Source organism: Cotesia glomerata, linkage group LG1 (assembly GCF_020080835.1).
Source record: "Cotesia glomerata isolate CgM1 linkage group LG1, MPM_Cglom_v2.3, whole genome shotgun sequence".
NCBI lineage: Eukaryota > Metazoa > Arthropoda > Insecta > Hymenoptera > Braconidae > Cotesia > Cotesia glomerata.
The window spans coordinates 22497155-22524779 of record NC_058158.1 but is presented as its reverse complement, the minus strand read 5'-3'; the positions used below and the strand labels follow the sequence as shown (position 1 = coordinate 22524779).

Sequence of the window (27625 nt, the reverse complement as noted above, 5' to 3'; positions counted from 1 at the left end):
TAGCCAAGTTGGCCGCAACTTTCTGTCAATCTACTGCCGCAACTTGTCACCAACTTGGCGGCAACTCTTGGAAAGTAACTCGGTTGGTGTCAACTTGTTCACCAAGTTGTCGGCAAAAGTTGCTCTGAAACTTTTTCACACCAAGTTGACGATAAGTTTCTCAAGAAATTTGGCGACATATTGCGGCAGTAGATTGGTCTCTTTTTTCTCAGAAACTTGTAGCTAACTTGGCGCCAACAGTTACAAATTCGGAAGTTGACCGCAAGTTGTCGCTAAGTTGGTGGCAACTATCTGACACCAACTTGGTTGGTCTGAAACTGTGGCTATCAGGGTACTTTCAAAATACGGTCGCACATTGACGACAACTTAGCGATACAATTTGGCCGTAACTTGCGGTCTGTATGGCTGTCAGGGTATCTTGTATCTGTATCACCAAGTTGGCGGCAAGTCTTGGAAATGAACTCGGTTGTTCACCAAGTTGTCGGTAAAAATTGCTTTCGAAACTCTTTCGCACCAAGTTGACGACAAGTTTCTCAAGAAATTTGGCGACATATTGCGGCAGTAGATTGGTCTTGTTTTTCTCAGAAATTTGTAGCCAACTTGACGCCAACAGTTACAAATTCGGAAGTTGACCGCAAGTTGTCGCTAAGTTGGTGGCAACTATCTGACACCAACTTGGTTGGTCTGAAACTCTGTGGCTATCAGGGCAAGGTGTGAAAACGTGCAATAAAAGTAGTAAGCTGTCCGGCTGAATAGTTCATTATATGTGTATAAAGATCCATGCCAAATATTAGAGAATAAACAATGGCATGTAAAATAATAAAATGTTGTGAAACTATTGCTCGCACCCCTCTTATTTGGCGAGTTTTAAATAAAGGTTTTAAAATATTCACTACTATTTGCTTATTTCATTTTAAAATATCAAATTTCAGAATTTAATTTTTTTGTTATTTTAGGTCCAAGTTTTTCTCATAGTATTTTACAACATAATTTTAAACTACCACAAGTGCAGAGTTCATTAACTAATGTTCGAAATGTTTCATTTTTTAATCGATGTAAGTAATAAAAAAGTTTAAAGGACTAATATTTAAATTGTGGGCAGGTTCATAAAATATGACTTAAATGAATTTCAGATCCTGCTGAACGATTATGGAAAAGTGCGACAAGTGTTAGTAATGCAGGAAAAAAGCGAGGACGAGGTAAATCAAGGAGAATGATAAAAAATTTAAACAGAGGACAAGTAATTGGTGTTGGAAAAGTGAATATGGTTTGGCCAGGTTTAAATGCTCCTATAATAAGAGGAAGAGAGCTCGTGGAGCAGAAACAACTTCCAGAAAATCCTGAAAGAGAAAAACAACTTTTTAAGTTAAGAGATTCAATTGCAAAAAAGAGAAAAGTTAAATTACATCCACTAGAGAGGGGTTGGACCGGTGGAAAACCTGGCGGAAGAAAAATTGGACCACCAGATCCTGTTGGCACTGGTTTTTATAAATTTCAATATTATATATAATGCTTAAAATAATTACATATATATTAATATGTACTAAAATTGGTTTACATATTTCGTTTACAGAAAAATTTGAAGGATTTGAATCAGTTATTTTGGAATACAAACTAGTTACTGTCATGACTGGAAATATGGGTAGAAAAAGAAGAGTGAGCGCTATGGTCATTACAGGCAATAAGAATGGCTTGGCAGGGTTTGCTGTATCCAAAGCATCTGAAGGGAAATCGGCGTTAAGAATTGCTAAAAATCGTGCTGCAATGAAACTTATGTTTATTAACAGATATAAAGAACATACCGTATTCCATGATTTTTTCTGTCAATTTGGAAAAACTAAAATTTTTGTTACAAAAAAAGGTGAAGGATATGGATTGCGTTGTCACAGAGCCATTAAAAGTTGCTGTGAAATTATTGGAATAAAAGATTTACATGCTAAAGTTGAAGGATCTCATAATTTGCAACATATTATTAAAGCTTTTTTTATTGGTTTATTGCAACAGGTATAGTCATAATTACTTTTATTATTAATTAATATATGTTTTAACATTGAACTAATAAAAGCTTTTTTAATGAAATTTAGAAAACACATGAGCAGTTGGCTGAAGAAAAGAAAATGCACCTTGTTGAATTTAGAGATGAAAATGATGATTTCCCAACCGTAGTAGCTTCTCCTGCCCAAGTAAGGAAAGCAGAGGAAATAAAGTCAGACGAAATTATGGATTTTACTCAATACGTTATGGGGGGTAAAGTAGTGTTAAAAAAGAAAAAATTTCCTCCATTTTTTCATCGCCTTCCTTCGTGGACGATTAGGTTACGAAAGACAGCATATTTAAGAAATAAGGATGAAGTAAGAACGCGTTTGTATGCTGAACACGGAGAGTTAAGAAGTTTCTATACCGACAAATATCCAGAAGCAAAACCTAAGCTATGGAGTAAAAATTTAAGAAAAAAAGAGGAAATTGAATTTGAATAAATCTAAAATTATGAGATCTTGTATACGAATAAATTGGTTAAAAAAAAAAAAAAAAAAAAAAAAAAAACAATTATTTATAATCCGATATTGCTTTTTCAGCTCAAAAATAAAGCAAATAAATTTTTTTACAAGTTTTTCCATAACCGCATTAATTGAACTAATTTGAGTTCATTGAAAAGTTGAACTAAGTTGAACAGACAGTCTAGCCGACTTTTTTAATCTATTAAATTGTTCAGTCTCAATGTAATATATAATTACATTAATAACTCAATTAATTAAAGTATACATCGTTAATAAATCATGACATTTATATTATGACAAAATTGAGTTAAAATTGTTCTAGAACACCAATTTAAACGGAGTATTATTCAAAAATATTTGAAATAAAAGATTTTATGATTCAATAATAACAAGTTTAACAAGCAAAATCTATTTTAATATGTTTATTATTTAATAATATTCATTTATTTATTTATTTATTTATTCGATAGTTCGTTAAAAAGTTGTAATTTTTATTTCGAATTGATTTTCTGATGGACTAAAGATTTCAAACGCCGAGCATCTCGATTTAGGTAAAAGTGATAAAAACAATCTGCAAAATTTAATTTCTATAAAATAAGGAACGAAAAGTATAGTTTGGTAGTTTGAGAATAGTTGACGATGAAATTCGGTGATTGACTTTTTGCTTCTCTTCTTGGATTATCATATGATTCTTCGATATTATTGGAGTTGTGGTCAAAAATATCTACCTTTCATTTTGACTAAATTTCGCGCCATAAAATCATTATAGAGTACATCAGTAGAACTGATTATAAACTGGGATCGAAAATTGAAGAATGATCCATGATATTCGAGAATGTTTTGGTATACTTATCACATTCCACTTTACTGCATTATTAATTATTCCTTCGTTGGTCGACTAGACGAAAATTACCTCCTAATACTGGTTAAGCTTCAAAGGGTTACTATATCGTTTATTTGATGGAATATTAGATTTGAGTTTATCTCAGTTAAGAACATGAGTTTTTGTTGAATTACATATGAGCGTTCCCTATATTCTTACTCGAATAACGCTAAACACTATTTTTATAGTATAAAATAAATAATAACTCATTTAAATAATAATTGTTTATTAAACTTAAATAATTATCAATTGAATATACGCTCTGAATTCCATGAATTATTAAATTCAACCGTTCAAACTAAATAGTTGCAATTCGTATGTAATTATTTATTCTAATGCGTATTTATATACTTATATCTCTTAAATTTACTTTATTCAAACGTTTAGTTATTTATATTTAATCTTAAAAATAGAAACGCATCCGTGTAAGTAGTTACTTTAGTTAAACTTATTGGCAATTTATATACAATACAATATACTCTTGGCATCTATCTGTTACACAATAAAGTTCTTTAAAGTATCAAGTGTGACTTGATTTTTTTTTCAGATTTATTCATTTTCATTTTTTTTTCTTGGTCACGTGAGAAAAATCAAATAAAGAGTGCGAATAACGTTTTTTCGATTTTAATTCACGTAAATAGTTTATATTAATTAATGGTATACATACTCGTTATAAAAGCAACCAGATCGAGTAATAATCTATCATCATTACTTAAATCATCTTTCATACTTAATCAAATTTTAATTTCATATAAAGTAACAATTATATTATAGCCTATTTAAACGTAAGAAAGAACTTGATAGTCACAGCTCAAGTAGAAAATTATAGTATTTTTGTATTTATCCAATCATTTTTAGTAAATAAATGTAATACAAAAAAAAAATAAAGTAAAATATGAATATCTTAAACTTACTAATAATTATTTAACTGTTTACTTTTTAGCTTTAAATATTCGACATATTCATTATAAATTGAGTTTTTAAACTGAGGTGTTCAATTTAATAGGATATTTTTGTCATCTTACATTAATTTCAGTCGTATTGTTCAACACTACGAATAGACTTTTCAAAAGATCCAACAATCTTTGTTATTAACCTTCATCAGCTATTCACAAACATTTGATACCATTTTCTCCATTTCAACATCTGTATCAATTTCATGATGAATGTGATTGCTGCCTCCGACATTAGTTACCGGAGTAGCTATTGTCACTGTTGATAATGTACTTGTTGGCGGTGTATTTGGCGTGCCAGACATTTCTAATGGTGAGCTCGGAGATTGCAAAGGTTCAACTAGATCTTCAAGGCCCTGAGGTGTTGGCAGTTTATTAAGAGCATCTCTCAAAAGTCTATAGTGTCTCTATAAAATTTATAATTCAGATATAAGAGATTTTTATCGAATACAGTTAAAAAAAAAATAATAATAATAACCTTCAAAGCCAAAGCATTAAGGGAAATTGTACGAGCAGAACGTTTATCAGATCCATACGTTTCCATGTCCATAATCCAACTTTCTAATTGGGCTACTATTTCATGTCTCTTAATCCAGAAATGCGTGTGAATAACCTGAAAATTTTTATTATTTTTATTATTTAATAATTTAATACACTGTAAATTAGAAAAAGAAAAAGAAAATTGTTTATTTTCAAGTAATAATTTGAAAACCGAAAGTATTGTCTTAATTTTCGATACAAAAAACAGTAATAATAATAATAATAAAGCTTTATAATATACTTTTTTTTATCCCTGTAATATATATATATTACAGTAAAGATGGCCTTAAAAAATCAATAAACAATGAGTTTTTTAATAAAAAAAATTATATGGCCTTTTTCAATTCTCCCGTTATGATTATTTGAGGCAGCAAATTTAAATAAAAATTTTTTCTTCATAATTTAACTACTATTTTTAACAAGAGATTGGTAAAAATTTCTTTCTATTTTTTAGACTTTTTAGCCTTGTCTACATACTAATTAGTTTCCGTAATGTTTTTAAACAATAACTTACATCTTTAAAACATGGGCATGGATTTTTAATTTGATCAAGCATTGCCCATTTAACAGTGGCCAAACAAATATTAGCATTATATTCTTGACTAGATTGAGCACCACTAGCAGTTCCGCGAGACCTTTCATAACCTGGTTCGTTGAAATAAGGTTCGGGTACTAAGATTAAAGATTGAATGGACACCAAAACCTGTTAAAAAATTATAATAATAATGTTGAATGTAATAATTATATTAAAAACTATTTATTGAAAACATTATTTTTAATTATTTACCTGTAGAAAACTACTAGTGTGAGCGTTCCACTTTTCTTCGGGTCTGCCATGCCAAGTATTCAGTACACTGAGGCAAACTTTCCCATCATTATACAAATTAGGGTTGAATCGTACAGTATGTCGACCAGTTGTTTCAAGATTGATTAGCATTGGGCTGTTTGGATATTCAGGTGGAAAATAAACATCAAATTCAAAACAACCATTGGCATATGGTGTTTCTGCTGGACCTGTTATTAGAACTTTCATAATATCTAATCTATCAGTATCGCATCGAACAAAGACACTACTACTATAAGATAATGGCAAAGCGGTCGACAATGTTACAGCTTCTTGAGCTAATCTTTTGACTCTTATAGGATGACTTCTATCTCCCGCCGCTCTCATATTTGACTCAAAATGATAAGATACTGCAAATCGGTATCCACTACCATCAGAATTTTCTGATATCATTTCATATGTGTCAAATTGAAGATTTTTCATTACATCTAAATACCGTTGTTCTATAGATTTTAAAGGTAATTCAGTAGCAGTAGGGCTTGGACTGACAAGCTCTTCACCAATAACAGGAAGTCTTGAAGTTGCATTTTGCACTAATGTTGCACTTTCTTGGATATCAGGTATCAATGTTGCTAATCCTTCATCTTGCTCTGTATCGTCTGGGTACTTAATAATACCTTTTAATTTATTACTACGCGAACGATTGATTTTATGAACATATGTATCTACACAAATTCTCATAGTAGAAAGAAGTGAAACAATAGATGGATCATTTGATTTACCAATTCTTGGCAGTAACAATAAAGCTAATTGCGGAGACAGTGCCATTGAACGTAGTAATTGAAGAACTGCGCGGTACAGTGGAATATGACGTGCCATGTCTAAAACTGAATCATTTCTCAAATACGATGATAACGCTGGAAGAAGGCACGATCGGGATATAAGCTCGGCAAAAGTCGCAGGAAGTTCACGTTGTGGATGACTTCCAGAACCAACGTAGCTTGCTAAAACTCGAAGAAGAATAGTAACATGCTCTTCTTCCGAACGCTGACGTAACAGTGCTTGTTCTACATTCCAAGATTGTTGAGTTGATCCTGTTCCAAATCCAGTACCTTTTGCCCAATACAAATGAGATTTGTCATCACTACGACTACTGGTTTGACTATTTTTTTGGTCTGATAACTCATTGTATCCTGTTTGATGAGTAAAGATTGCTAAGCAATTAAGTAGTAAAAGAATCGCACCAATATCAACCATGGTTCGTCGGAGTAATAAACCATCGTCAGTTGTCAAAGGTGTTGCTTTTAATAGTTGTTTTAAAACTTGAAAAGGTAAAGTTGGTAAGGAACTAGCTATTTGTGAGTTGAATACATCGCCACCTTCTCCATCATCTACTACACCTAAAGCCAGTCGTAACAAACATTGTGCTTGCTTTCTGTTTTTTAGTAATACTTCAGCATAACCGGGAAGTCTAAGGAATAATCCAAATGCCGTTAAGGAATGCAGTGGTACATGGGGAACTGAAGAAGTTGCCCGAGATGAATGTAAATTTCCACCATCCTCTAAATCTTCATAAACATCTTCATTGGTTTCGACTTTCACCCATTCAGTCTCAGTTTGTTCAGGTAGCGAAGTCTTTTCTATGAATGCTCGAGGTTGACTTGAATCAGGATAAATAAGAGGAAGATGTTTTGCTAATACTGCGAGACCTCCAGTTGCACTGAAAACACTTAAAGCACTTTCTATACAACGATAAGTCAATAAATCACTGTCATCTAATTTAATTGAATCATCTTTGTTGTCTTTGTTACGTTGATGAAGTACCAGGTGTAAATATGGACTTGATAAAGATAATCCATTGTCTTCTGCTATTGCAAGTAACTGTGCAATACTTAGTGATGATGGTAAAATTACGTTCGGCCGAGCCGAGTGAGATAAATATTGTTGAGTTAACGAATTTATAGAACTGTCTTGAGTACTAGTGGTTGTACTTTTTGACGATGATGATGATGATGAAGTTACATCTACGAAAGAAAATAATAATAATAATAATAATAATAATAATAATAATAATAAATAATAATACAATTAATAATTAATATAAAATATAAAAACTAGCACCAAGTAAACCAAAACGATTTCATGGGGAAAATTTTATAATTATAGTATGTAACACAACTGAGGCAAAAAAATGTTTCAATTAAGGAGACAAGGATAAAAAATGATTATTGCTTTCAAATGAAATTAACAAGTTGAACCAATTATGGAATCATACCCGAGTCTACACGGGATTTTCTTATAGTAGGTCCACGAGCTTGTGATTTATTCGAAGCTTCTTTAGCTTGTTTATCCTTGGCAGTATTTCCAGCTGCAACACTTAATTTGTCCACCACCGAAACCAGACTTGATTCCCAAAGCTCCCGCGAACAATTTGTTCCGGTTGTAATAGTTTCATTCTCCTTAAAGTTATTAGGTAGTAGCAAAGTGAGCCAAGAACCTGTGTTACCACAGATGTGAGATTTGTTGTATTTAAAATCTTTAATTTCGAAAACATTTAGAATATTTGAAAACAAAAAAAAAAGAACTAAATTTTATATAAACTTAAATACTTTAGTACATCGATTTTTATAATCGCGAGGGAGATTATTTTCATCAGAAATTAAGAAAATAGATATTACAAATATAAATATGTATGATACTCTGCATTATAATTATTTACCTGAAACTTGTTGTAAAATGTCCGCCATTGTTGATTGCGTTGAAATATAAAGCAATTGATGATAATGCCCTAATGGATGAGCTGGATGAGGGAACATTGATCGTATAGCTTGATTTGATGCATTGTTTGACATTGGAACATCTGATACTACAGACACTAATACTTTCTCTTCTTCTAATAACAATTGAAGAATCAACCGTCGAGTGAACCCAGAAATACCAAGTAGATATTTCATGTTAACTAAAACGTAAAAAACATTTTTTTTTCTTTAAATCAAAAGTATTAAAAATCAAGATATTAACTTATTACGCAAATAAAAAATCTCATATTCTTATAGGAAATATCATAGTAAGAACAAATATACATTGAGTTTCATAGATTATATGAAGTTTCATATATAAATTTTTTCGTTATTTTATAGAATCTTTTCATTGGAAATTTATTAATTACTTACAAGGAGAAACTCGCTCTTGTGAAATAACATCAGTTAATAATTCAGCAAGTAATTTTTGATTGTGCGGATGACACCAACAACATTTTGAAAGAAATTTAATTGTAGCATTTTCCAATTTAGTGTACGATACATTTACTCTGAAAAATCGAAAATGTTTTAAAATTAATAAACTGTTAGTTTCTTTAATGATCTTAAATAAAATATTTCTACATAATAATACTTACTCAGCAAAAGATGTGGATGGACTCTCAACAGGTTTGCTATTTAATAAAGTAACAAGAGGTAACCAAAAGATACGACCTTCTTCACCTAACCAATCTCGCATTTTACCCTCTGAACAAACTAAAGTTAAAAATTCAATTACTGTTGCAATACTATCTGGATTATACATATTCAGTCCACTAATATTCTGGGTTTGGTAAACGGTTTCACCAGCTTTATCATTATCAGTTAATCCACTATTTACATTACTTCTGCTATGACACTTATTAACATCAAGTGTACTATTTTGCTCTTTTATAATCTTCATATGAATTTTACAAAAGGCTACAATGGTATTAACTAAAAGAGATGGAAGACCTGAATCAATTAGTTGTTGAATTCCAGGAGTTGAACGTGCTGCAGTTGCAACAGTTAACAATTGTCCTTCGGTTAATTCTAGGTGCTTACATTCAGATATATGTAAGCGACAATACCACTCTTCTGTATTAGCTTCACTTTTTTTATCATCCGTTTGACCATCACTTTCTTTGCGATCATCTGATACTGATGCAAATTGATCTGTTGCTAAATTCGGTACAAGAATACGAACTTTTTGCAAAAGTATAGTAAATAAAGATGGTCTGACATAACAAAAAGCGCATAGAGTCGCATCAATTGATTGTTTTAATGCAGAATTTGGTTGTAACAAAAGAGTCCATTGATAAAGAGAATCAAAAAGATCATCAGTTAACATACTTTCTAGATTATACGTACGATTTTCAATTTGTTGCGCTTCCCAAATTATTGTTGAAATACAATGAATATAAGCTGCAGGTGGATTGATAACGTTTGGATTATTGTGAGTATCTTGTGTAATACTATTCATCGAAGATGTATGAAGCCATGTGAGCACAGCTATTATACGAGCTTCAGTATTAGCATCTTGACTGTTACATAACTGTTGAAGTAGTTCTATTATTAATTGTATTATTGATGTTTTCTGAGATGATAAAGATTTTTGAAATAACAAGGTACATCGATTGTTTAAAAGTAAACTGATTAGTTGAAGTCCAAGTTCACGAGAATGCAATCCAAGCTGTAGAAGAACTCTTTCTAAATTAGATGTGAATAATGATGGCGCTGGAAGTAATAAAAGTGTACAACAGGCTTCAATAAGACCTGTCACTGATGCTGCAGAATCAAGTACACTTTGAGATAATGTTGAAGATAATGCACTGACTGAGAAACATTGATAAATCAGTCTTAGCCAACCTAAGCTCATTTTAGTCAGTTTTTCTTCATCGATAGTTTCATTTCGCGATTTAATATCACCAAATGCTGTTGTTCCCAAAATCCTGATTTGACTAAGACTGATATTAGTTGAGTCTCGAGGTTTATAAAGACGTACTAAAACTGCTGATGTTACTTGTGGTTGAGCAAGAGTAAGTCGAATAAATGTTAAACCAGCGGTAAGCATTGGAGGACAAATCGGTGTAAAATCAGAGTTGGCTTCTCGAGAAATCTCGAGCGCTACAGCTGAAGGACAGGTAACTAATGCTGTGAGATGAGGTTGAAGCTCTACTTCTTTTAAAAGAATAGCACATGGAAGTGTAATTGTGAGATCAATCCAAGCTTCACCTGGGAAAAAATGATAAGACCAAGCAGCAGTTCTTGCTCGTCTATGAGGTGCAGCACTTTGAATTAATACATCAGCTGGTTCTACCATGGGTTTTAACCAGGATATTGTACCAAGAGGTGCAAAGTTTAATAATCCTTCTTCATGAGATTCTAAATTACTTGTTGATTTTTTACTTGACGTACCAGTAGCTATTGCTAGGTTTGGTACATTTGATAGATGTTGCATTACAAGAGCAATAATTCCTGGTGTTAATATATTAGTGTTTTCGTATCCATAATTTGTACTACTAGATTTTACCATATTTTCACAGATTATTTTAACACCACCTAATTCAGTAAATATCACTAAAGATGTTTCATTGTCTAAGACTTTTAAAATGTACCAAAGCAGTGGCTCTGAAAGTTGCATAACACCAAAATTATGGACAGTATTAATTTGTTCTTGAGAGGATGACAAATAGTGATACAATGGGTTTAGTACAAATGTTGGATTCGTTGCTTTCTTGACAAGAGTCATAAGAAGTTGAAAAGTAGCATCTGGAATAGAATTTGGATCACCAAGCTCAGGAACTGTGCTGGACGTAGAATCTTCTCCAAATAACATTGCAAGTGATGAACCTGTACTGTGTCCTAATGCTCCAAGTAATCTTATCATTGTTGGCTCATGTTGTAAAACTGTGTCTGCGACACAAGGATGACGACGTTTAGAAGTTATACTTTGGTTTGATTTTATTGATGTTTGTTGTTCGGCGACTTTACTCTCATCTGTTTGTGAACTATTTAGTTTTTCACATTGGTCTATATTTCTTGCATCTGATTTTTGATTTATGTCACCAATTTCCATATTCATTGGATTTTCAACACGTGACAAACGTAGATTAGGCAACGGTGTTTGAACGAGTTTACAAACTAGTTTTACAAGAGCAACAATAAGTGCATCCCATGATGCAGGCCGTCCTTGTTTAGAAGTTGCGCCAAGAACGCCGGAAAAAAGTCCACCAAACCCACCAGATTGATTTGTTAAGTCTACAGCACCGCTACACTGTGCGCCAATTCTGGAAGTTTGAACGTAAGTAGAAACTAAAACTCCAACACATTCTGTTATACTCATGGCAGTTCCCAGGTCTGTATTCATGAAATTTAGGTTAATAAGAGAAGTTATGAGAATGCATTGTGCATCCAGAGGACCTCGACGGGCGACAATAACACCTCCTGGTTGGATGAGTTCGTAAACGACCCATAGTAAAAGTTCTTTTAACGCATTGCCCAATACACTTCCTGGTGTAATTACATCACAACGCATCTCAAGTCGAAGTAAAAAATCTTGTAATGCTTCTCCTATTTTAGGACCAGCGATCATGCATTGTTTATCATGTGGTTCAATATTTAAACCATTACCAGAAAGAAGTCGTAAAAGTACTGGTCCTATATTACGATTTTTAACAATGCAACAAGCCATACCACCTAGTAATCCGTCCAGAGGAGTATTTATACTTGGATCACTATGATCACTTGGCATTGGTTCATTACTTGCTAGTGTCAGAGTTTGTAGAGCAAGACACCATGCGCGCAAAGAGATTCCAGGATGCCAAAGAAGAGTTGATATAAGACCAGAAATTGCTGTGGAGCTGAGGGGGATAACTGGTACTAATGATGGATCAAATTGATTTGAAGTATTCGCAGACGGAGTTTTTGACGCATCTAAATTTAATGTTAACCACAATTGTAATATTAATTCTAAATTTATACCAGAATTTTGAAATGACATATCAGTAAATATTTTATCAAAGCATCGCATCAGCATCGATAGACTACTAGGTATTGAATCAGTAGAGGTTCTCATATCGTGATTTCTATCTGTTGACCCAATATTTCTCAACAAAAACTGTTTTGATCGATTAGTTTCTACTTGCACTTGAATTGGTGCATTTATACTTCTCGGTAAATTATATGCTCCTAAAGTTGAATATCTTCTTAAGGCTATTTCTACTCCCATTTCTACACCATATTCTAACCGGGCATCAAGAGCTGAAGATATTCCTGAACTTGCTGATTGTGGAATTTTGGGAATAGAGTTTCCTTTTTTCAACATATTTCTTCCTTTTTCTAAAATGTCGTCGAGAAAATCTTCAAGTTCGCTATCATCAGATTCTAATAATGATGGCAAGTCAAATCCATTTGACTTTGAGGTTGATGGTGTAGGTGGAATCGTAGGAATACTATCTTGTGTATCTTCATCCACTTCACCTTCAGCGAATCCTTCGTCATTTCCTACTGTCGTTCCAGATCCACCTGTTCGAGCCGTTCCTGCTAAATCATCATCCCCTCCTTGTTCTTCTTCACTCTCGGCGGCATCAAAGTTTTCTTCCGTTTGTATATTATCTTGCATTGAAAACGGCTTTGAAAATAATCGTCCACTCTCAAACAAATCTTGTAAAAGACAAGTAACAGCATGTGACATCCAAGCTGCATCTGACTTGCTCATAGATAGTTTTATTAATTTTGATAGCTGATCTTCTGTCATTAAATCATTCAAACTGATTATAGGCCGTGTAGATATTACTAGTTTGGCAATTATTTTACAAGATAATAAAAACATGTCTATATTTGCAGTGTTATGTAAAATTAAAGCTACGAGCCCTCGTACAACTGGTAATACAGATTGATATGACAAATTTAAAAGGTTGTCGACATCTGCGTCAAGAATATCTGACTTTGAATTTGATGCATTAGCATTACGACTTGAACGAGGTACATGGTGAAGATCGTTTCGTTTCATCATATCTCTAAAGTGTCGAAATGCTGAATGCTGTTTGAGGGTTTTCTTCAAATGTTTTTCATGACTTTTTAGAACCTCTAACTTATTTGACAATGTAGAAATTGGTGGTCCACTCGACCAAACTAGACCTTGTGAAGTTGATACATGAATGTACTTTTTTCCTGGATCACCATCATGTAATTGTTGTTTGTGATGCATAAGTCGTTTTTGTAATTTTTTACGATAATTACGTGAAGCATTTGTACGACTAGCATTGACGTATTTTCTTTGCATTGCTAACTCACCTTGTAAAAATTCCCAACGTGAAGAAATACCTTTAAATAATTATTATAAATTTCAATCAAGTATAAATATTATCAATCAAACATAAATAGTAATTCAGTAATACATACCATGTTCTTTACTTTTTCCATTTTCGTCAGAATATGTATAGTAAGTGGTGGCTGTATCTAAACATACGGACAAAAATAAAAGGATCCAACCAATAAGACTTATATCTAACTGAGCTGCATTGGAAGGTTGATAATCAGACATTGGAATTAAAAATCTTCCCAACGTTCGAACCATTGCGTCAATTACTGACGATTTATTAGCTCCAGAATTGAGGGATTTTCGTCCAAGGAATGTTAATAATATGAATACCCTAAAAAATTATTTTAATTAATAATAAATCGAATGAAACTATCGAATCACTTATTTCTTAGAAATTATAAGAGTAATAATTAATTCTAAAGGATTGAAGATCTTAATTAATAATATTAAAAAATATATAACTAATGATAATGATAAAAATCAACTATATACCTATCTTGTGGAAAAATATCCGTGGAAGATGATGAATATAAATTAATCAATGTGTTAGATAAGAAATTACCCCACCATGGCTGATGTCCAGCCATACGAACTAATAAAGCAACTGCGTGAAGTTGCAATCGTGGAGCTGGAGTTACTACACAAATTGAGTGGAAAAATCGCTCACAAATAGATGGAGTGAAAATCTCACAGATAGATGATGGAACCTAAATTTATAACATTGATCAATTATAAAATTATTCAATTTTATGACAAAAAAAAATAATATGAAAATAAATACGTACTGTTGGAATCGGTTCAATTTCATGTATAGTATAAAGGAGAATATCAGAAAGTGTTTCGCCAAGAATTCTTAACTTATCACTTGGAACACTTGACAATTGCGTTGTCAAAGGCATTTCAGCACCTTTCCAACTTTCCAGTCGACACCATACACCACGAATAATATTCAATTGGTGTTGAAATGCAATACATTCTTGATATGTAGATAAAATTTTACTCGATGGTTGTTCTTTATTTTCTGTAAGATTTTTACCTCGAGAAAGATAGTGTTGCATATGCACAACATTGGGTGTTTCAGTACATAATAATGGATCTAGTAGAGCTTTAAGTTTTTCAGTAGCTAAACTGAATCGACATTGAATGTCTTCAGCTAAAGTTGATAATATATTACATTGCGAATCAATAGTTGCGATCAAATTTGTATCATTACGATTAATATCATTTGATTGTGCATGGAACATGTCAGAATAATCTTCTCCTGGTAAAACTACTATGTGCCCATAAAACATTCCTAAAGGTATTTTACATCTAGTTGTTGTCATTCCATATCGACCTATTGTTGTGATTTTTAAAAATCTACATACTGGCGGAGGTTGAAGATCATTAACAATAAGAGGTTTTGTGCCAATGTCTCCAGCGACAACAAGTCTAATACCATCTTTTTCTTCACTCTTTGTCCAAATGTCTATTGAAAGTGAAACCAAATCACTACAAGAAGGTATCATCAAATCTGTAAGTAATACAGGAGAACCAAAATCTAAAACGATGAATCGCCGTGCTCCTGAATGCATCCTTTCCACGACTAAAGCTTGTTGTGATGGTAAGCTAAGTAATCGCGCCCATGGGAAATTGATTTCTTCACGCTAAAAATGTTTATAATATTAATTTAAAGTTTTAATTAATTTTTGTATTTAATTATTCACGCAATGAAATTAAGTTTATTACGTAAATTAATAATTATTAATGACGTAATGAATGTGAATATAATATCGATAAATATAGTTTTCTTTTTTTTTTATTTATTTCTTTTTTTTTTTTATTTATTTCTTTTTTTTTTCAAGATAATTTAAACTAAAAGTAACTCATGTAAAATACATAGAAAAAAAAATATATGATGGAGATAGAGATATCTAACTGAATGAAATCTAACCTTTTTTATATGATTATCATCGACATTGGACACAGTAGAATTGTTATTCAACGCGAAAGATTTTTCTTTTATAATAGAGGATGTTAAATTTTTTAAATTGGATGAATCAGTTTGATTGACGTGCCACTTTTGGTCATCTCTCGTCATATTCACTTCATCACTGTCCGATTGATCATCAGATATAATCGATAATTGTGTCGTTGGATTTTTATTCATTTCAGCTTTACAGTGAGTAAGTAGAGCTTTTAAATTCTGTTCGCACGTAGTTTTTAAATTTGACCCTAGCGATTCGGCTTCCAAACTCTATAATTTATACAATAATTTTTTTCACAATCTAGTGTTTTTCTAAAGTACCCAACTCAAAAAATTAAGGAAGTAGAAATTTTCATTAGGTGTCAATAAAAATTTTAATAAAAAAATTTGTTAAAAACTTTTAATTCTATAGAAAGTAGACAGATTTAGAGGGTTTTGCAAAAATACCTGGACAATGACCAAAGAAAAATTTTATGGAAACTAAAGGGTGCTTCTGATACTAAAAAGAAGAGAAGTTTGCTAGCTTGATTTATAAGATTAATACTCATATAATAATAGAGATTTTAATCAACATTCTGAAAATTGAAAACTCACAGTAAAATGTTAGCTTTTGAAAAATTGAAAAAATCTACGTGTCTTCTTTCATGGGCTTCATTCCAGTACTTATACTAGTTTTTCATTTTAAAATTTATCAATAATACTTTTTTATGAGAGAAATAGTGAACTAAGTAAAAGAGTTATTTATAGAGTTTTCTTTAAGAATAAATGCATTAATACATTGTTATAAGAAACTCAATAGATATTGCAATTTTTGAATGAATTTTAAAACTAAATTGATCGGTATTAGATTATATAATAATTATATTCATATAGAAAAATTTCAAAAAGACATATTTTTGAGAGAAAAATTTCGGTTGTGATCTATAGGGTAAATGTTTTCCAACTTTTTACAAATAACTTTTAAATTACTTTGCCGATCAATTCTAAATTTTAATCAGCTCTATTCTCAAACAGTGTGCCTGATGTTGCAACCCGGTTTAAAATTAATTAATTCGTTTGGTTAGTTTCAGTCAAAAATAAAAAAAAGTTTTTTTTTTTTTTTTTTTTTTTTTTTTTTTTTTTTTTTTTTCAATAATCGTTTAACTTATCGACTGATCGATTTTTGCAAACCAATGGGTTTTAATTGATATGACATTAAAAATCGGGTATTTCATTTGAAAGAATATATCAAGTTTTCAACCTAATGAAATTTCAAGTCGATCGGTCGAGTCATTTCAAAGATATTCGACTAAAACTTTTTGAATCCACTCATGTATTTAAAATTTTTTTTCTTGAAAACAGCGGTAAACTTAATCATTACCACAGGAGTCAGCGTACTTGACATAATCTTTAGATATGCGTTTAATATTTGAAATAACCATACATATATTTTTTTTAGAATATCTTTGAATGGAGATCCGAAAAAAAAATGAAATTTTGTTTCATTTACTCGATTATATTGTAATGAATATAAATGTACTTACATAAGATGGCTGAACAGTTTTGAGATCTGGAACACCATTATTCGTGACATTATCATACAGACTTGTGAAATTAACAGTATTTCCCACTAGATCCATTTTTTCCATTTTGGTACCGTCAGAAACGGAATGACATGTGAAATGTAATGGTTCAGCCTATAAAACAGATTAATTAATAGCCTTTCTCAAATCGTTGATCGAATAGTTTATAAAAAAATATTATTACCTCTAATAAACCTTTCGTGCTATGATTTGTATACAGAGATTTTAGTTTGTTCGGCACAACAAGTTCACTATTTGAATGTATTGGTAATGTTAATAAATCTCGTAAATCAATATGATCCTGTGAATACATATCACCACTTGATATGGTAGACGAAGTTTGTTCACCAGTTACGACTGATGCATAAGTTAATGGTAAAGAATTGGATTTAAGAAGCATTGGAGTTTCAATGTCGAATAATTTTGTCTCAAATGGATTATTATATAAACCAAATCTAAAAATTTATAATTATTATATTTTTGAGAGTAAAAAAATTTTTATTTTTAAATTTCTTAAAGGAATTACCTGGTTGCAAGTAATAAGTGGTATGGATTAACTCGATTTGACATTTCTCCAGCAATTCGTTGAAGAATTATAATGCATTGTTGTGCGACATTGTGATTTTGATCAAGTGGTAAAAGTCGGTTAATTAAAACTGTTAACCAACGTAAAGATCCTGCCCATCGGATACTAATAATTGAAGGCAGGAGTGTGATAAGAACAGATAATACAGCTTCATCAAATGAATTCAAAGTATTATCATCTAGATTTTTTAAACCTCTGAAAGCAAAATAATACAATTTATATTGTAATAAAAAAAATTTATAGAAAAATAAAAAAAAATCATAATTATTCGTTTAAAAGGTTTTGAGATGGCACGTTTACTTACTCACTGCATATAATTATTAACTTAACACACTTATGAGTTATAGATCTACCAGCATGGAAAAGACAAGTGCGTAGAAGTTCTGGTAAATGTACTTGAATACATCGAATTGTGTCTAATTGAAAAGCTTTTGTTTCCGCAACATTTTGTCCGACACGTAGTCTTAAAAGTCTGATAGATGTTACCCATATTAGAATATCCAATGCAAGTGATTGCATGATGAGTGATCTATAAAAAAATTTTTTTTTTTTTTTAGACAAAAACGTTATTTTTACATAATATTAATATAATACATACTTATCAGCCCCTTGTAAACATGCGATGTTTACTAAATTTTCTGTAAATAACGATGAGTCTAACATTGCCCATCGTTGAGTACGTTCATTCGGAATACTTGTAGGTTGAACAGTTCTTACAGTAATTGAAATTTCATGAATCCAATCACATCCAATATAATATTCCAACTTTTTATGAGCATTAGCTGCAAACCTTTCAACGTTAGTACCAGGAAAAAAAGGCCCAGCATCATCTATTCTTTGTTTCTTCGTTGTTGGAGGTTTGTTATCAAGTAAATTGACTCGAGATTTTGAGGTAGATGTTCCACCATCTTTAGCTGGGTCAATTAGCGCTTTAATATGGACAAGTAGTGTTCTTGCCTTAGTACGAAAGAGTTTCGGACTAGTGAGAGTTATACAGCCTGAATGATCAGAAAGATCCATACAATGTTTTAAATTTATTGGTCCACAAAGAATTTCTGTGTTGTGTTGTCGTTGAAATTCTTCACTGATAATGGGATTTTCTCCTTTTTGCTCATTATTTAAATTAAACTGTATTTTTTCATCAACTGGAGTTAAATGTGATTTTTGATGTCCAAGACCCGTGATATTTTGTTTAAGAAGAGTAACTTGAATATTAGGTGGCTCAAGACATGGAGAATGAAGATTGAATCGAACATCTATGTGTCCGATATTTCCAACTACTTTTCTGGGTAATGTAATTTCAAATATATGCTCATCCCACGTGGTAGAATCATTTTGAAGTCGCCATGTGCGTGTATGATGTTGATTTTCAGATTGATGTAAATGTTGTGGGTAGCGTCTTTGCCGTTGAGCTTGCATCATTTCACTCCAACATGAAGGGATTGTTGCACTGTATGCAGGAGACTGTCTATCAAAGCGTGTTAAATCATATAAACTTCGTAAATCTGAGCAGGTTAAATTTGGCCTGTGCGCAATTATCAATTCTTGATAAATTGTTGAAGAAGTCGAAGTACTTGGCGCAGTTTGCTCATGATTTAATACTGCAGATTCTGTGACAATCATGTTTATATCATCAATGTCATCCTTTCCTTCTAAAGAATCATCTTCATCAGCTGTAATGAAAAATCGTAGAGTTCCATTACTCGTACAAACACATAATCGTTCTAGTCGACTGCAATACGTTGCAGATATAAATTTTTCTCCCTCAGGTCGAGATTCAGATACTATTTTTAGGGTGGCTAAGTTTAATATTCTTACTACGCCGTCTTTACAGACTAAAGCTACTTGACCCCGTGGTTCATTAATATTTATATTACTTTTACTTGATGAATATGATTTGTATTTTTCTTGTAACGGTAAAAACACATGCGTTATAGGTGTTTGATTTGCGGATAATTCGCGTTTAACAACAGGTTCAGTTATAATTTTAGGAACTTTTTCTGAAAAATCTAAAGCATAAACTAATAGTAAAGCTTTTGCAGAATCTACAAAATTATGATTTTCACTATTTATTGTTTTGTTCTCTGATGAATCATCATTTTGATCCCAATACATGTAACTTTTTGAAGAAAAAATTTCACTTTCTTCATCAACATCCATTTTATTTGTGTTGGAAGGTGAGTCTGAAGTAGTATGTTCTGTTGATTGGCAGGTAAGTGCAACATACAGATGTTTACCGTCTTTAGTAGGTCCAACAAAAGTTATACGTAAAGAAGGATCTGCATCAATTACGAAACTTTGTAAGACTATTGGATCAGACTTCACATTTTTAGTTACGTCTAACACTTTTTTATGAATTTCCGAGACGTCTGATGTTGAAGCTAGTTGATCAGGTTCATTGATAGGATTAAAATTAGCATCATAAGGAGTAGAACTTGTCGTGGAAGGTTGTACATATAACCCAAGTGAAGCTGGATACAATGTGTTTGATGAAGATGCATTCAAACTACCATCTTTATTTGAAAAAATTCCATCAAAATGTGCACCCACGATCATATCTGAATCTACTTCTTCTATTACCGGAACTTCATAGAGTAATTTACTCATACACAGCTCTTGATAAAGGCTATCTTGACGACCACTTGTAGAACTGGAACTAGTTCCAGTGCCTGAAGGTGTTTTTTTGATTTTCAAATGTTTTTCAACATTCTCTTTGTTTACTTTCGATGTTGCGACTTTGTGGTGAAAATCATAAAGAACAATATAATGAGATTTAGCAGATTCATGGTTATCACTTGCAATTTTCATTATGTCTAAACTATCACTGGCAGCACTATTTACACTATTCATTGCACGGACTAATGATGAAGATGTCGCCATGTCTGTACTTGCCCAAACATTCTCCAGGGTCCGTAGATGTGACGAACTATTGACGGAATTCATGACAGAAATTCCACATACTAAACATGATCTAATATTCATGTCCGTACATTCTGGAATTGTGGCAGAATTAGTAGAGTCTGATTTAAATTTTGATTCATCTACGTTTAATGGACCGCCTATAATTGATAACGCTGTTAAGTGAGCTTTATGAAAATTTGCACTTTTGAAATCACCCAGGGATTCACCCTCAGAGTTGAGGTTTGACAAATAAGTATTCGATAAGTTTTTTGTAGCGTAAAATTGTAAAGAATCTGCATTATTAGTATCTTGATTACATGATCTAATGTAAAACGATGTTTCACTCTGTAAGAATAACCACCATAAATTACAGTTATGCATAACAAATAAATAAATTAAAATAATTAATAAAAGATACCTTTAATTGACTGTTAATATCCCAAATATGAACAAAACCACTATGAGATGCCGTTGCAATAAGTCCGGGAACGTTTGTTGTACTGATAATTTCAACGTTTGATTCACAGGCAGGGGCTGTAGCAAGGGTAACTGATAATGGAACATTTTGCGTATATTCCCCCCTAACAAAAGGACAGGTAGGTGAATGACGCTCGTGTTCAGACCAAGGCTCATCAGTCGGTTCCCAGCATACTAAACAAACATTACATGTGAAGCACATCGCTCTATCTTCAGCTGTTGCATTTGGTTCGTAGTAAAATCCCGCTTGTGCCATCTGACCAGGTAAAGCCCACCTGAGAAACATTTCTCGGTTACTATATCTGTTAGTAATAATAATTGATATATATATATATATATATATATATATATATATATATATATATATATATATATATATATATATATACATTTTATATTAAACAAGAAATATAAAAATTAAAGTATTTGACCGCTTTCATTTTATGAACTTACTTGTAATTCATGTGAGGCCATTTTAAAAATGTTTCTCGTCTAGCTGCTTCACTGAACATCGGAGCTTTGTCAGCTGGTCCATTTTCCGAAATAAAGCCAGGAAGTAGGCCGTTGAGACGTTCATTAATAGCAGAAGCAATAGGTAAAGCTGGTATGTGTTTGTTTTGTTTTTTTAGTTCGGTCACTAGCCCAGAACATACAAGCTTGAGTACTCCATGGGGTAATTCGAGACAAATTATATTCCACTGTAATTTATAAAAGTAATAACCATTAAATTAATAATAAATTAATTTAGGTATTTGAATAAAATGAAATTAAATTGTTACTTTTTGAGCTTTGATGCCTTTTTTTTGAGTTTCTTGTGCAACAAGAATTTTATTCCACAATTCCTGTAGTACACTGTGCACGTGATCAACTCCAGGTAGATCTACCAACCTAAGACACTGATGCAATAAACAAGCTTCAGAAAGCAACAATTCTAATTTTATTATATCTTCACTTCTGGAGACTGGTGTTTGTAGTATGGTATCCAACAGTAAAACACCATTGTAATCACTTCTGACACCAATTCCTTTGCCATTTGTATACAATATTTTGTCTACACCATCGGCGAGATAAACTCCCAGTAATTTTCCATCAGCTTTATCTGTAATGGTGAAAAAATGTCAATATGAATAATCACAAATTTAATTGAGATTTATAATTTCATTTATGGAATAAAAAATAAATAAAAGTAAAAAATGCAACTATTGATCGGTTTTTATGTAATTAAGTTAATAAAATAAATTGTTTATCGTAGTTGAAATTATTCATGACAAATTTCTTGGAAAATGATAATTGAAAAGATGTTAGAAAACTTAAGTTATGTCTCATTTTCAACATAAACTGTTGACCTTGAAAGTAAAAAAAATATTATTGTAAGTTTAAGTGATACATAAAAATATTACAATATATGAAACAAGAGAACAATGATAAAGGTTGTTTGGATTAGAGAACAAGTTGAATATAATAAATATAGCGACAAAAATTATACCTGATATGATACTTCGTTGTAGAATTACCCCGAAATTGACATCAAACACGTATACTTGCGCATTACTAGTTGTTATCAGCAATACGTTTAAATTAGGATGATAGATTATACTTCTGCATTCAGCATCTATATTAAGATAGCCGTCTTCTTTTAATAAACTCGAATCATCATCAGCCATTTCGCTAATATAAATAAATAGTTTCAAAAAAATAGTCTAATGCTCGTACATCACGGAAAACATGGCGTTCTAATAGCCACCATGTTTTAAGGAGAATGTCAGTAGATTGTACACTGAAGTTGGTCGACTATCGAGCAATCGATATATTTAAATCATTTAAATAAAATATAACTGAAGTGAGCTGAAACTGACAAGTTTTGTATAGTTTTTTCTAGAGCAAATTTTTTATTAGGTTTAAAATTATTATTGCAAACTGTATTTTATCATTTTTTAATATCAGATAGATGATATTTTGGATTTAACGAGTGGCTCTTAAGAAAAAAAATTTTGGCGTATAAATTCTATGGTTTAAAAAAATAATAGATACAAATTTTTAAGATAATTTTTTCTTGATGCTTGATAAATATTGAATATTTTGATATTAATATGTATGTAATTAATTAAATCCGAACAAAAACAGTTTCACTGTAAAAAAATCGCGCCAAGTCCACGTTCATGAGACTATTAAGGAAAAAAAATTTTTTTTTCTTTACAAAAAGATATAAAATAAAAAAATAAAAAAATCCAAGTAACCGATATGATTGTATATGATTTTCGGAAATTAAAAAAAATTTTGTTGTAAATTTAAAAATTAAAAAAAAATTTTGGAACGTATTTAGTGTGCGTGGTTGAAAAATATTTTACTTTTAATGAAATTCGTAAAATCTATTTACTAGGACTTTAAAAAAATTGAAATACACAATGACGCACACCAAGTACGTTCTAAAATTTTTTTTTTAATTTTTAAATTTACAACAAAATTTTTTTTAATTTCCGAAAATCATATACAATCATATCGGTTACTTGGATTTTTTTATTTTTTTATTTTATATCTTTTTGTAAAGAAAAAAAAAATTTTTTTTTCCTTAATAGTCTCATGAACGTGGACTTGGCGCGATTTTTTTACAGTGAAACTGTTTTTGTTCGGATTTTAGTTTTTTTTGTAATTATAATAAAAATTTACAATTGGTACTAACTTAAATCTCGCGTTGGCTGCATTTTTTATAGCAAACTATCCCCTTGAAGCTACAGTTTATGTAAAAATAATTCCAGCGCACCCTGGCGGGTGTGGATGCAAGCTGTGAAATGCATTTTTTTAACTATAGTTTTCCATCTATTGGAGGATTACCATGCATTCTCGAATTATTTAGTCTGTGGCATGTCACTTTTTACATCGAAAAAAACATGGAGACTAGATAGTGTAGTCTCCATGATCCCTTGTTTCAACGGCTAAATAATAACGTAACAAATATGTAACAAAAAAATAAGATCGTTAAATAACATATTTTTGTTAAACTTGCTTTAATATAATATTGCAACGAAATATATAAAAATTAAATGAAAAATTTATATCCTGTATCCAACTTATAAATAATTATTAATTAATGTTAAAAGAATAAGATTGTATAAAATAATATTATTAAATGATATTTATCTCTTACATAAACAATTAAACTATTTCATAGTTTTAATAGATTATAGATTGATAGAAATAGTAATAAGCTTAATCTAATTTGCAAAATACGAATATTAATGCACTGCAATATATATAATTTATAAATAAATATATGTGAATATAATAGAAAATATTATATATTAGTGTGTGAAAATCATTCATATGTAGTAGAAATATGTGTACTTATACATGTACAAGAGCGGATATATGTATGGGAGTTATGGTGGGAAAAGAACGGAGTTTGAAGCTCTTCGGAAAAACTATGTAACGACACTTCTCACCGAGAGCTTAGATTGCTAAGATCACGTCATTGTAAACCTCAATTTTATATTTTGAAGCTTTTTAATATTTTGTCAACTTGAATAATAAATTGAAACCAACTAAATAATTTTGATCAAAATTAAATAACGTCTAAATAGAATTCTTTTATTTAAAATGATTCCTTTCCCGCGCTGAAGACGAGTATTTTAATACTCCCGGGCGATAGAACTATACTAAAGTTTTCAATAAATAAAAATAACATCCACTAGATGGAAGCATAACAGCAGTAGGTGTGGCGGTACTGTCAGCGCGGTCACGCCTCTGGTGGCAGACCCGCAACCAAAAACACCTCAACACCGCCAACCGCCAACAACTGGGACCAAAAAACGTACTGTAGATCTCACATATAGACACACAAAGAAATCACTCAAGATACCACCACAGCTGTGGCAACCAAATAATCTAATTAATCCAATTAAAGTTTATTAAATAATAATTAATTATTTAAATATATTTTGTTGACTAATAAATAATAATAATAATCGTATCACTTTGGTCTAGTAATTTTTAGTATAGTGTATTCCCTTTGAATCCACATAGGTGTTAGGTCCTAAGCTAGGTATTTTCTAAAGTTACTAGATATAAAAATGCTGCCAACTTATAGAATAGAGGTGCATTCTGAAATTTGCTACGAGAATGGCATGTTGGTATCACTTCGCACAGGAACAAAATTTAAATTTAATTACCAATGGTCATAAACCATTGAATATCGTAAAAAAAAAGATTTTGATTGAAAGATTGTCACAAATAAAGTCAAGTATCAGTAGAAATATTTCAGTATCTATATCTACTGCTATTTAGATTGTTAGGTAACAGTTCATAATTCTTTATGCGGTAAAGCACGTCAATTTTCGTCGGTAATTTAAAACAATAAATATAGATTCATAAGGCAAAATTAGATTCGTATGTTAAAATTACTATTTTCAGAATAATAAATATTGTTTAAAAAGAAAATTTTAATAATAATATATTATCTCATAATACAATAGCAATATTTTTTTTTCTTCTAAAAACTCATTAATCGTTGATAATTGGATAAAGAGTCATAACACACCTCATTAAAATTTCATCATTATTAATTATTTTATTTTTAGTAGCATCCCTAGCGGTTTTGTAAATGACGAAAAAATGTCGCAATTATACAGTATTAATGCGGTATTTTTTAAGCATTTTTTCGGTTTTTTTTGATCAGTTTTTTTATCGAAAAATTACGGAACATTTACCGTAAAAATGCGATACGTTTACGCTAAAAATTTAGAATATTTACGCTGAAAATGCGGCATATTTACGGTAATAAGGCGGTAAAATGATTGTATTAAAACCATATTTAAAAAATGGTGTCAAATTAAATAACGCTCGGACTGGGATTCGAACCCAGAACCTCCTGGGAACATGTCGGTTACTCTACTCTAATTTTGTATGAATTTTGTGTAAGTGATGTAAAAATAATTTATGAACGAATTTTACGATATCCCACTCCACAGAGGAATGCGGGGGTGGGTCTTAACAATGAAAATTTTAAATTTCCAAGTTATAGGGCCTACAATCTCTAAATTTGATAAGTATCTGCTATATGCGAGGTAGAAATGATCTAAGAGTGGATTTTATGACAATCTACTCCCAATATGGATTGCGGGGGTGGACGTTAACAATGAAAATTAAAAATTTTCGACTTTTAGCTCCCACAGACTCCTAATTTTGTATGAATTTTTTGTAAGTGATGTAAAAATAATTTATGAACGAATTTTACGATATCCTACTTCACAGAGGAGTGCGGGGGTGGGTCTTAACAATGAAAATTTTAAATTTCCGAGCTGTAGCTCCTATAGGCTCAAAATTTGATAAGTATCTGCTATATGCGAGGTAGAAATGATCTAAGAGTGGATTTTATGACAATCTACTCCCAATATGGATTGCGGGGGTGGACGTTAACAATGAAAATTAAAAATTTTCGACTTTTAGCTCCTACAGACTCCAATTAGGTAGGAATTTTCTCTAAGAGATGTAGAAATAATATACGAACGAATTTTAAGATACCTTACAGGAGTTTGCGGGGGTGGATGTTAACAATTAAAATTTTTAATTTCCAAGCTATAGCTCTTATAGACTCCAAATTTGGTAAGAATCTTCTATGTGATGTAGAAATAATCTAAGAGCGGATTTTACGACGAATCACCCCCAATAAGGATTGCGGGTGTGGGTGTTGACAAAAAAAAATCTTAATTTCCAAAATATAGCTTCTAAAAGGCGTAAATTTGGTAGGAATCTTTTATTTGTCATGTAGAGATCATCTCAAAACGGATTTCAATAAATTCTACTTCCGACAGGGATTGCGGGGGTGGGTGTTAGAATTTCAAATTTCCATTTCCAAACTGTAACTTCTACAAACTTGAAATTAGGTAGGAATCTTTAATTTGTCATGAGATCATCTCAAAACGGATTCCACAAAATTCTACTTCCGATAGGGATTGCGGGGGTGGGTGTTAAAATCTAAAATTTTAATTTCCAAACTGTAACTCCTCTAAATTTGGTAGGAATCTTGGTGTACGATGTCAAGTTCAGCTGAGAATGGATTTTCTCGAATTCTTACCCTAAAAGGGATGGTGGGGGCGTTAACAATGAAAATTTCTCATTTCCAATCGATAGTTTTTATAGACTCGAAGTTTTGTTGAAATCTTTCATTTATAATGTAGAAATTATCTCGAATAGGTTCTTACGAAATTCCTCCCCCACATAGAAGTGCGGGAGTAATAACTGTCAAAAAATTCATATTCTTTAAATACAGTTCCTACAAATATAAAATTTGATAGAATCTGAAGAGAAACAGGCAAATACCGGGATGGCCTCCAAGGTCAACGGATTTAAATATTTTTCTTTCTTAATAGTGATATT

At 31.4% G+C, this 27625-nt stretch overlaps 2 protein-coding genes across 5 annotated transcripts; one reads left to right on the top strand and one right to left on the bottom strand.

Annotated features, from left to right (window-relative positions):
* Positions 1 to 694: 694 nt before the first annotated feature.
* On the top strand, positions 695 to 4265 carry LOC123273735 (28S ribosomal protein S5, mitochondrial). Its single transcript, XM_044741217.1, has 5 exons — positions 695 to 877; positions 957 to 1055; positions 1134 to 1481; positions 1574 to 2004; positions 2085 to 4265. Exons 1-5 carry the CDS (start codon positions 805 to 807, stop codon positions 2475 to 2477), a joined length of 1344 nt encoding a protein of 447 aa, XP_044597152.1. The 5' UTR covers positions 695 to 804; the 3' UTR covers positions 2478 to 4265.
* LOC123273706 (baculoviral IAP repeat-containing protein 6) lies at positions 3802 to 23022 on the bottom strand. 4 transcript variants are annotated; one of them, XM_044741189.1, is made up of 21 exons: positions 22740 to 23022; positions 22033 to 22352; positions 21707 to 21951; positions 21195 to 21555; positions 18474 to 21121; positions 18180 to 18404; positions 17816 to 18070; positions 17474 to 17744; positions 17251 to 17403; positions 15695 to 15997; positions 14547 to 15407; positions 14254 to 14468; positions 13842 to 14092; positions 9056 to 13763; positions 8832 to 8968; positions 8378 to 8617; positions 7934 to 8155; positions 5662 to 7682; positions 5389 to 5577; positions 4813 to 4947; positions 3802 to 4741 (listed from the first exon to the last, which is right to left on the bottom strand). In XM_044741189.1, the coding sequence occupies exons 1-21, from the start codon at positions 22915 to 22917 to the stop codon at positions 4487 to 4489; spliced, it is 14193 nt and encodes a 4730-aa protein (XP_044597124.1). In that variant the 5' UTR covers positions 22918 to 23022; the 3' UTR covers positions 3802 to 4486. The 4 variants fall into 4 exon arrangements, with proteins under 4 accessions (XP_044597124.1, XP_044597131.1, XP_044597145.1 ...); XM_044741196.1 differs by having other exon boundaries at positions 21195 to 21528; XM_044741210.1 differs by lacking the exon at positions 15695 to 15997.
* Positions 23023 to 27625: the final 4603 nt, after the last annotated feature.